The 12,051-nt window shown below is 37.3% G+C and overlaps 1 protein-coding gene across 2 annotated transcripts in view; it reads right to left on the bottom strand.

Moving 5' to 3' along the window:
- The window catches only part of NRG3 (neuregulin 3), an 874,025-nt gene that overhangs the window by 40,799 nt on the left and 821,175 nt on the right, over positions 1-12,051 (bottom strand). For both annotated transcript variants that reach the window (XM_043551318.1, XM_007067242.3), the window contains exons 5-6: positions 6,479-6,581; positions 802-928 (exon numbers count right to left, since the gene is read on the bottom strand). In XM_043551318.1, the coding sequence (XP_043407253.1) occupies positions 802-928; positions 6,479-6,581 (230 nt within the window). The remainder of the gene's footprint in view (positions 1-801; positions 929-6,478; positions 6,582-12,051) is intronic.

Raw genomic sequence — 12,051 nt, 5'->3', positions numbered from 1 at the left:
TGATTTCTTAGATTCACAAATAAAATACAAACTCCAAAAGATTTAAGCATTTGGAGAGGCTTTAATGCATCTCATGTGATTGCCCATTATGCTGTAATTCTGGGTATGCTAGCAGGGTCTTTGTTCCCTTATTCCAATGTCTTTGTTCCTTTCTTCGCATATCTTTGCTCATTAAAAGTGGACAGTACTAATAGTGTGCGATTTGTGGGAAGTGGGAGGGGGGGAGGAAGGGGGAAGACTTCCTTTGGAAAGTGACTAGGAATGGAAGATAAATACTTTGGGATTTACCACACCTGATTTCCTTGTTTCAATCTTTGTTTGTTTTATATATCTGATGCTTGTGGGATTGCATGTAAAATTACATGTCACTGGATTCAGATGATAGCTATGTACAATCCTATTTATGGACAACTAACCTCTTTTGGTTGTGGTCTAATATTATTTCATCTAAGGTCAAGTTCACAGAATGATCTGGAGTTTCTTCATTGGAGCATCATCTTTCTATTTTTTTTTATTTGGCCCACATGCATACATTAGTTCCAGCTTTTGGAATTATTTAGAAACTGGAGTTTACAACAACAAATCCATAAAATCTTCATATGCCGAACAATTTGATTCTTAATACATTATACTGAACAGTTTAAAATCAGTTGAAAGTAAACTAAAATATCTTTTCCCCATTCTTTTACCAATCATGGGTGTGAACTAAGGTTCACAGTAATAGCAATATGCAAGTCTGATGCTATCAACACCACAAACTCAGCCAGACAATTAAGTATTGCAGTTGGCAAAATTACTTACATTTTGCAGCTGGACTCGGCTTTGTGCCATGGTTTCTGATTTTGCCATCATGCTGGAAGCATTAAGGCTATAGGTTTTCCCATTCTCTGTCTCTTTCAGCTGTTCCTGAATTTGTTTAGTTTGTTTCCTGCAGGCAGAAATACAGTTCGTATAGAAATGCACTTGTTTTCTCCATTACAATAACTATGATACTCTTATAGCCATTCTCCCTCACCCCTAGCCCCCGCCTCATCTTGTCTTTCATCAGTGATTCTAAGAACTTTAGGTAATTAAATACAGATAGCTCCTAGTGGATTAACAAACATGTCAATCTGGTAGCTAATCTACCAGTGTCTCCATATATTTCAATGCAGCAAACATTATCCAATGAAGTTTAAAGCAGGGAAGAAAATGGATCCTGATTTTAAATGTATATGAATGTATAAAAGTATATTATAATACTGCATTATAATATTAAACTAGATACTGGTATTGTAGTATTTTTGTAAAAAAATAGACATCCACTGTGCATTCAACATAGCTCACAAATAGCTTTGAAAGACTGAAAAACATGTTTTCATTTGTAGCAGAGATTTTTGGCCAAGAAACCACTGCTACTGCCGATTTATTATGAAAACTGCCATAGGATCTTTGACTTTTACCTGAAAAGCATTATAGATTTGATCCTGGTTTAATGACTTTAACAGTCCAGTTTTGCCCATACACCCAGGAAAAGCACTGGGTATGAGCCCAACTGGCAACAAGACAAACTTTTGGGTGGGACTTAAACTTACAACCCTATGTGCTAGAGATGCAGGACGCTACTAGCTGAGCCATAATGACAAGCAATGTTCAGCATACAATTACAGATTTTATTACTGAATTTCTACATCTAGTGCCATACTGTACCATCAATCTGAGTCCTAAAAGTCAGTACATCACTGAGGATGGAATGCAATAATCTGCATTTTAAATATTTCTTTTATCTTTCGAATGCAGACAGCCCAGCTGGGCAATGATTATTAGCTGGACACATTTGGCCTTTTATCTCTGTGACTGTTCATTCAGTCTTGATAAGCTACAGAGTGACTCCATCAGACTTTAAATTACCCATAAAAACTAATTACATTTCTTTTTTTGCTACAGAAAGTAGTATACTCAGCTGCAGACAGCATTCTATGGGTGGCCTTACAACGCCTACATTGAGACAGCTATGCCGGCATAGGCCCCTTGTGCAGATGCAGTTGACACCAACAGAGGGAGTTTTTTTCTGCCAGTGTAGGAACACCACCTCCCCCAACAACGTTAGCAACATCAACAGAAGCTCTCTTCCATCAGCAGAGCTGCGTCTACACTGGGGTTTTGTCAGCACAGCTGTGTTAGTCAGGGGTGTGTTTTTCCACATCCCTGACAGTCGTGGCTAAGTTGACATAATGTTTAAGTGTAGACCAAGCCTGTCTAAGAGCAAGAACCATCCTTCACACCAGCGATAGCTTTGTGACAGCAGCTGACTGTAACCCCAAATTTGGAAGAAGCTAAGTATTTTCAGTAAGGTGCTGAACTGAAATAGAAAACCCAGAGGGGAGGAAATACGATTTTCTTCCCTGTTTGTGTTGAAATATGATGTTTCAATGAAAAACTCCATCACATTTTGAAAATGTTCCACAAATCTAATACTCAGTGTCCTCTGATGCCAACATTTTACATTAAAGGTCCAGCTTTAAATAGCGTACAAAGGGTTAAAAATTTATTAACAGACACTATAAACATTTTACAAATGTGAGTAGTATGTGTGGTAGGTAAGTTAAGCTCATTAGTAGAAGAGGTTATAAACCTGGGTTTCCCATACAGTGAGAATTTTTGAGACTTTGACATTTTTACCATCCCAAATGGGATGAAAAGTTGAAATCTCAATTTTTTGTACAAACTGAAAATCTGAAAAAAATTCAGACCGGATCAATCATAATGTTTTGATCAATTCTAAATGTTTCATTTCTATTTTGACCTTTTTCATTTGTTTTTCTTTTACTTCATTTCCCAAACAAAAAGTTGTATTGAACCAAAAAAATGGAAGTTTTTAATTTTGATAACATCAAAATGGGATGGTCCAATGATTTTGAATTTTTTTTTCAAAAAAATTTCAAAACAGAATTTTCATGAAAACCAACCCTTTCCTACAAATGATTTGGATTTTGATGAATCAACATATTCCAATGGACAAACATTTCAATTTCTTACAAGCCAGGGTCAGAAGCCACCTACTCGCTTGTTGGACTCTATAACCATCAATAAACCATTTATTAAAACATCAATATGATTTGTTAACTTTTTATAAACTATTTATAAATATATTAATATATTTATAGTCATATAAAATGTGACCTAAATAATGATAGCCAAACCACTTACCAAAAGTAGCACAATATGATTAAACTTTTGGATAAAAATATATAATTGTAATAATAATAAACAAAAATAATAAATTTTTCATTTTTATATTTATAGAGAGAGAAAGAGAGAGAAAGAAAGAAAATCTGGTGCCTTCTTTCTGTATGGCCATGTTTCTTCACTTTCAGTTATCTAAACACACAGGGATATTCAGCTAAGCTCTTGTAACATTTAACATTTGGAATAAACTTAATTGGGAATCTAAAGCTTATTCACCAATCAAAAATTCTCTACTATTTGACATTTTCATCCTATTTTATGGATATGGAACCTAGAGTTAATTATGGGTTTGTGTATATTAAATTCCAATAACAAGTTGTAAGATGTACTAGAAACTATAAAAGCCAGAAACAGTTGGCCTTGGTTGGTTACTACTTAAAAGTCATTAGATAATTAAAATATTTATTTTGAAGTTTTTATCTGCAAAACAAATGGGTCTTCTTTCTATTTTTCAGATGTTCTGCTAATAGATGGTATAAACTGCTGTTATTTCTGCCCTTCAGTAAGAAATGATCATTCGAATCATCAGTGTCCTTACAAATCAAAATGATACAGAACAGACCAGGTTCTGTTTGCAGTAGTCTCCCTCTATGTTTAACCCTTAAAATACTTCTCTGATAACCCCCAAATGAAGACTTGGAAGGACAGATTGGCAAATGAGAGTCCTTTAATTCCTCTGGCAATGTATTTTAAAGATTTTGTTTTGTTTTTAAATATCTATATTGAAAATACTTGGAGAAATGTCATATGAGGCCAGCAGCAGGAACTGTGTAATAGTCAGGTTAAGTAACTCTAGATTTTATTCAAGGAAATATTATTTTTTTCTAACACTATCAGAGATTCTCTGAGACATAAGAGGTGAGGTAGTATCTTTTATAAGACCTACTTCTATTGGTAAGAGACAAGCTATTGAGCTTCACAGAGCTCTTCTTCAGGTCAGATCAGAAATTCTCTAACTTTTAGGGACATTTTAATTTTTTGGACATGCCATATTTAAATCTAAATATTACCCTACATACAATGATATATGGTCCTAGGGCTCTGAATGTGTGGGGAGGGCAAAACAAGGGAGCGCCTCTGCTGTGACTGGGAACGACCCTTTCAGAGGAGGGGGTCCCTTGGGTTACCACTAATGGAGGTGAAGCTGACAGGGTGACTTCAACAGAGCCAGGCGATCAGGAAGTAAGAACAGATCCACAGGAAGTGAAGAATCAGGGTGTTGACTGCTTCCATGTATATGTCCCTGTGGCTAGAGTGGATCCTCCAGGATATGCTGGTTTTGGAGGAAGGAGTCAAATCCACAGTGCTTCCAGCCATCAAGGGAAGGGTTTGGACAACACTCTGCAAGGACTCCAAAACATACAGGGCTCCATCCAGCTTCTCCAACTCTGACCAGGTCTTTGGGGAATTAGGGATGGCACTCTGGCTGGTGGGCTTGGTTTGTTTGTGTGGTGTATAAGGCCTCTGAGAAATGAGACTATAGATAGACACACCATTTACATAGGATTTACAACAACAAATTCCATGTAAGGTATATAAGGGCCCCACTGCAGCAACTTGCTCTGGACACCAACGAAGAATTAAGTTCATTCACCTGCAATCAGCAGTAACAGTACTATTCCATCTTCCCAATTCTCTCCAAACTTCAGATCCCAGATCCTGGCACAGACACCTGTTCCTTCCCCATCCCAGCTTTGCCCTTCCCAATCCCCTGAATCATGATTCAGATTCGCAAGTCTGTGGACAAATTGTAGCAACCACAGCTCCCACACATAAGTCACCATCCCCGCTCTTCCCCATGAACTGTAATGGATTGGAGTGCTGTCTGATCTAAATTCCCACCATCCTTCCACAGTGCTGCAAAGGGGCACACACACAGTTAACTAACTGTTTATGTGTTTTCTTTTGTTTTGTTTTTTGAGGAGCGAGGCATGTTTCTTTCATTGTTCCCATTGGCTGTATGTATGTCCTTCCAACTCAGCATTTAATTCCTCTTTCTCTCTGCATCCATTCCATGATCGAGCTGAATTCTCAGTCCCACCTTGGAGGGATGGCAATTCCTTGCAGATCTGAAATACGAGCTAAACCTTGCTTTCTATGGCAAGGCTACATGCACTCACAATTTTCACTAGGAAGAAGTTCCATATGAAAAGAGGAGCTGGGAGAGAAAAGTTCCATTTCTTCTCCCACTATATCCATCTGACCAACACTACATTCAGACTTTGGGTTCAAGGTGTACTTTGGAAAAATTAAGGTAGTAAATCAGAGTGAATGGGCTTCGATGAAATTTGAACCAACCTCAGCCTTCACCTGAAACTCAAATCAAAACTTTCTTGAGGTTTGAAAAACCTTTATTAATCTTTACTATTATTATTTTTTCTATTTTCATACAATGCTTGTGCACTTCCTGATTTCATCTGAAAACAGAAATGACAAAACATCATAAAGGAGGCAGTTTTGATGAGATTTTGCAAACACAAGAGGTTTGGATAAGCATCCAGGTACATGCTCTGAGGTGGTTACAACTTAAATTAGACACACAACAAACAATATTAAAAGATGATGGTCGAGAGGGGAGGAGAGAAAAAAATTAAACAATGGAAAAGAGAATACAGCTGTTTGGAAAGCATTTTATTAGCAGGGATGGACATTGTATAGGCTGCTTTTATATATTTTCTTTCTTGTTACTATGTTATTTAGTTAGATGAACTGTTCACAAACTATTGTCCACAGAATGCTCGTGATCTATCGACACTTGTTGGTGGGCTGCGAAGATGTAGCTGTATATGTCTGCTAATTATGCTCCTTGTTTCCAGCTGACAGAAACAGAAGGGGAGTGAAGGGAGGGGAGATGAAATGAAGCACAAAAGGAGGCAGTATGATTAACCTTTTTTTTTCTCCAAAAGGACAAAACATTTATTGCCCTATAATATTGCACTGGATTTACATTGGTGTAACTGAAATCAGAATACGGCTATAAACATCTTAACACTGAAAATTCAAGGAAGAGAGCATTTCCTGCTACTTCAAGGGAGACAAAGTCTGTCCTTTACTGATATCGGAAAAAAGAACATGTAGCACTTGTAAAGCCTAATTTTGTGTGTAGACCCGGGGACAGGGCCTTCTGAGATCACCATGGAGAAACTTGCTGTTCTAGACTCTCTTTAGAGACATTACCAGTTTATAACATGCTGGAAAGCCATGGAATAAGACAGACTAGACAACAAACATGCTAGATGAAGGCTCTTACTTTGTTTTGAAGTAGAATGCAGCACAGAGCATGCCCACTATGACTATGCCAAAGACGATACAGGAAATAGACAGCACCTGGCGTTGGTACACCTCTTCACTCTCTGTGGACAGTAAAATTGAGAATTATGATAGCATCAAAAACAATATTTGTGAAAAAAAAATGGTTGTCAATATTTTATTATTTTAACAAATAACAAACAAATCTCAGAGATTTGGGAGTTTGGTTCAACTAAGCACTCAACAGTTTTGATGCTCCTCTGAATCTGTGGTCTAGAAAACAGTTAAGAAAATTTACAGTAACGTGGCCTCTCATGAGATTTCTTGCTAATGGTTCTCAAAGACACTGCAAAACATAGAATTAGAAAGACCAAGGACATTTAATTTTATCTGCGGCGTAAGTAGTAATTTCCAGTCTTGTAGGAATCATTCTGAATATCTCAGTGGTTAAAGAACCTGGGCCTAAAGACATAGCCAGGACTGAGCAAAACTTGTTAAGTTTCACAAGGCTCACTAGAATTCAAGCATTTTTCTAAACGAAAAATGAAGTTAGTTTTTTGTTTTGACGAAGTGGTACTACTATCTCTTGCTCCCCATGTCATGCCCTGGATTCCAAGCTTACAAACAACATAAAACACTGAGTGATTTACAGTTCTATTTTTAAAAAAAATCAATAGAGTTGGATGAAATCCAAAGACTGCTATGCTACGTTGCACAGGGCATTACTTCCATGGAAGCTTCTTAAAGTAATAGTTGATAAACTTTATCATTTTCTAATTTATTTGAAAGCAGAAACTGCATTGAAATAAACAAACTAGCAAAACAAGAAAAAAAAAACCAACACACATCCATGAGTGCAAACATCAGCTGGTTAATATACAACTGGAGCTCCACATATTGAGGTTGATCCTTAAAAGTTAAGGCCTCCCCTCTCCTGGCTTTCCTCCTCCAGGCTGGCAAGGTGTCAAATAGCTTGGTTCATATCATTCTCCCTTAACATACTGCAAGAGAAGATAAGGGCACAAGCCTACAGGAAAATATGCAGATATAGAAATATCTAAATGCTAAAATAAGTTTTCTGATGCATATTGGGGAGAATTTTTTCCTTTACAGAGAACGTGACTTTTGGTAAATGAAACACGTCAATAACTGTTTTGATAACGTTTTCAATACACCGTGTCTCTTTTAAAACCTGCAAAATAGAAACAAGTGTGATATTCTGATTTTTTTTCAAGATTTTTTTTTAATTTTCTGACCAGCTTATCTCCATAGACACATTTAATAATTTCAGCGTTTAATGGAAGTTACTTATATTTTGCCTTGGAAGAATAAGTTCCTCTGTCATTTTTATACCTCTGGTTGAAATTGTAAGTATTATGGATGCTCAGTAAGGCATACAACAAGCAACGTGTGATCCATAGACAAACCCTGCTTTTCTTTCTGGGATTAGAGTCGTTCAGTGCAGACTAACAGCTGTGTGAGTTACTAATATCATGCTCAATCATGCTACCCTTACATGTGTTGAGTAAGGTGTACTAAACCATGGAAGGAGTATCAGAATCGGGAGAATGGGAGTTTAAAAAACATAAAAGTGATTCTCTTTCGAGACAGTACATACCTAAAAGTAAAACTCTAGATCCATGACTTGTACATAATATCAGCTTAGTGATATATTATGTAGAATTGACAGAGCATTGCTAACTATGAGGACTGCACACAGACAGCATTCCTCACAGTATAGATTGCTAGTTATGCAGGGGTCAGAATTTTAACACTTCCCCTCCTTGGCAACTCTATTGTACCATTACTAACCACCTTAAAACTTAAACATGGCCATCTATTACTTTAAAGGTCTTTGCCTGGGTCCTTTTCCTCCTGGAAATAATATATTGTAATTAGGGCTATCAAGCGATTACAGAAATTAATCAGGATTAATCACACTGTTAAACAATAATAGAATACCATTTATCTAAATATTTTTGGCTCTTTCAACATTTTCAAATATATTCATTTCAATTACAGCACACTGTACAAAGTGTATAGTGATCACTTTATATTTATTTTTATTACAAATATTTGCACTATAAAAACAAAAGAAATGGTATTTTTCAATTTACCTAATACAAGTATTATCATGAAAGTTGAACTTACAAATGTAGAATTATATGCAAAAAAAACCTGCATTCAAAAATAAAACAATGTAAAACTTTAGCATGTACAAGTCCACTCAGTCCTACTTCTTGTTCAGCCAATCGTTCAGACAAACAAGATTCATATGTCCCTTGATGCTTCAATCACCATTCCAGAAGACATGTGCCCATGCTGATAATGGGTTCTGCTCGATGATGATCCAAAGTAGTGCGGACCAAAGCATGTTCATTTTCATCATCTGAGTCAAATGCCATCAGCAGAAGGTTGATTTTCTTTTTCAGTGGTTCGGGTTCTGTAGTTTCCACTTTGGAGTGTTGTTCTCTTAAGACATCTGAAAACATGCTCCACACCCCATCCTGATCAGATTTTGGAAGGTTCTTCAGATTCTTAAATCTCAGTTTGAGTGCTGCAGCTAGCTTTAGAAATCTCATATTCGTACCTTCTTTGCGTTTTGTGAAATCTGCAGTGAAAGTGTTCTTAAAATGAACACCATGTGCTGGGTCATCATCCGAGACTGCTGTAACATTAAACATATGGCAGAATTTGGGTAAAATAGAGCAGGAGATATACAACTCTCCCCAGCAGTTCAGTCACAAAATTGGTTAACACTATTTTTTTAATGAGCGCCATCAGCATGGAAGCATGTCCTCAGGCATGGTGGCCAAAGCATGAAGGAGCATCCGAATGTTTACCATATCTGGCACATAAATACCTTACAAAAGTGCCATGCGAATGTCTGTTCTCACTATCAGGTGACATTGTAAAGAAGAAGCGAGCAGCATTCTCCTGTAAATGTAAGCAAACTTGTTTGTCTTAGGTGAACAAGAAGTAGGACTGAGTGGACTTGTAGGCGCTAAAGTTTTACATTGTTTTGTTTTTGAGTGCAGTTATGTAACAAAAAATCTATATTTGTTAGTTGCAATTTCATGATAAAGAGATTGCACTTTAGTACTTGTATGAGGTGAAGTGAAAAATACTATTTCTTTGATTTGTCATTTTTACAGTACAAATTTTTGTAATATAAAAGAATATAAAGTGAGCATTGTCCACTTTGTATTCCGTGTTGTAAGTGAAATCACTATATTTGAAAATGTAGCAAAACATCCACAAAATTAATAAATTTCAATTGGTATTCTATTGTTTAGCAGTGCCATTAACTGCAATTAATTTTTTTGAGTTAATCGCATGACTTAACTGCAATTAATCAACAGCCCTAATTGTAATATAAATACAAATGCAAATATTTATTCTCTTCTACTACTTCTATTGCTCATTCAATGACAATTAATAAAGTGATTTAGTCAGATACTGTTAACTCCCATAGACTTCTCTCCCACTGAAATCTGAGATTCAAAAAGGAACAATGATTTTTACACAAGCACGCGTCCACATATACCCTCTTTATTCATCTAAACTCGCCCTGGAAATACTAAAGTTCCATAAGAAATTGACTGACTTAGACAGGAGGACACTGGAAAATTGCAGTAAACCCTGTTCTCATCAGATTTTTTTGGTTTTGTTTTGGCCAATTTCCAAACAGGCTTGGGTAAACTCCAGATCTGCATTAGATGTTGCTGAGCCAAACTGTGTGTTTTACTGGTGCAAATATACATGAACATTGAAGCAGTGTTCTCTTTTATTACCCATTCCCACGGTTGCTTACATAGGTCTAATCCTGCAAAGTGATCCATACAAGTAGACCTTTTTTGGCCAGATGGATCATTTTACAAGAGCGAGGCTATAGTCATTACAGAGGTTTTCAGTATAATGACTCCCAGTCATACTGCTTTTGAGTAAATACCAGCTCTGGTAGATTTTGCTGAAAAGCAGGCTGTGTCCATGCTGCAGTATGTAGCTACATGTGTCAGTGAAAGGCTCTTGTAGCAGCTGCCAGAGCCTTTTCCCACTGCAAAGAAAGACTTCTGCAGTGGGCAGCTGCCGGTTCACAGTGGGGAACTATAGGAGCCTTTTCCCACTGGAGGGAAAAGTAGAAAGGGAGGCATAGCTTGGGCTAGTAGAAAGCTGTGTCGGGTACTGTCAGGGTTCCCTCCGCACTCTGAACTCTAGGGTACAGATGTGGGGACCCGCATGAAAGACCCCCAAAGCTTATTTCTACCAGCTTAGGTTAAAACTTCCCCAAGGCACAAAGTCTTTGCCCTTGGATTAGGTAAAACGCTGCCACCATCAAGTGTTTTAGACAAAGAACAGGGAAAAGACCACTTGGAGTCCTATTCCCCCAAAATATTCCTACACCCCCTTTTCTGGGGAAGGCTTGATAATAATATCCTCACCAATTTGTGAGGTGAACACAGACCCAAACCCTTGGATCTTAAGAACAATGAAAAATCAATCCGGTTCTTAAAAGAAGAATTTTATTAGAAGAACAAAAAAAGATAAGAGAACAACTCTGTAAGATCAGAATGGAAGATAATCTCACAGGCAGTCAGATTCAAAACATAGAGAATCCCTCTAGGCAAAACCTTAAATTACAAAAAGACACAAAAACAGGAATACACATTTCCTCCAGCACAGCGAATTTACAAGCCAAAACAAAGAAAAACCTAATGCATTGTCCAGCTAGATTATTTACTAACTTCACAGGAGTTGAAGGGCTTGCATCCTTGATCTGTTCCTGGCAAAGGTATCACACAGACAGACAAAAAACTCCCCTCCCCCTTCCAAATTTGAAAGTATCTTGTCCCCTCATTGGTCATTTTGGGCCAGGTGCCAGTGAGGTTACCTTAGCTTCTTAACCCTTTACAGGTGAAAGGATTTTGCCTCTGGACCAGGAGGGATTTTATAGCACTGTATACAGAAAGGTGGTTACCCTTCCCTTTATATTTATGACAGGTATATATCCCCAGTTTACTCACCTAAACAGTGCCTCACCATCTACAGTGTTACTTACACCTGTGCTATGGGAGCTAGCTATGTAAGCACTCTACACACCACCAAAAGGAGTGTGCTGTGCAGACATACCCTATTACAATAAGTTTAGAACTGTAATAAAATATTATAACAACATCTCCAGATATGGCTCTCACAGGGGCAGATCTAACTCACATTTTGAGTCAAGGTTCAACTCTGTATTTCTTTGAACCAAACTGTTTTGCCAGTGTCTCCTTAATGCTTATCCAAACCCACAGAAGTCTGTGGAACCGGGCATTAGGTTCTAATATCTTACCCAGACACAGTTCACAAATATACAAGTTCCTTAGCCCCCTTTCTTGTTCATTTTTGAAATACAGGAATCACAACAATATTAGGCACTCTGCAGTTCTGTAGGGATAAACTTGTTTGCCATTAATGTGCTAATCTTAAAATCCTCACAGAGAACTTTCCTGTTTCTTTCGCTACTTGTTTCAGAAATCGTGTGTTTCATATGGATATAGTATATTATTGGTTCTGGATTACCCTTGATTA

Source organism: Chelonia mydas, chromosome 7 (genome assembly GCF_015237465.2).
Source record: "Chelonia mydas isolate rCheMyd1 chromosome 7, rCheMyd1.pri.v2, whole genome shotgun sequence".
Lineage (NCBI taxonomy): Eukaryota > Metazoa > Chordata > Testudines > Cheloniidae > Chelonia > Chelonia mydas.
The sequence above is the reverse complement of the archived record's forward strand: the minus strand, read 5'-3'. Positions and strand labels throughout refer to the sequence as shown.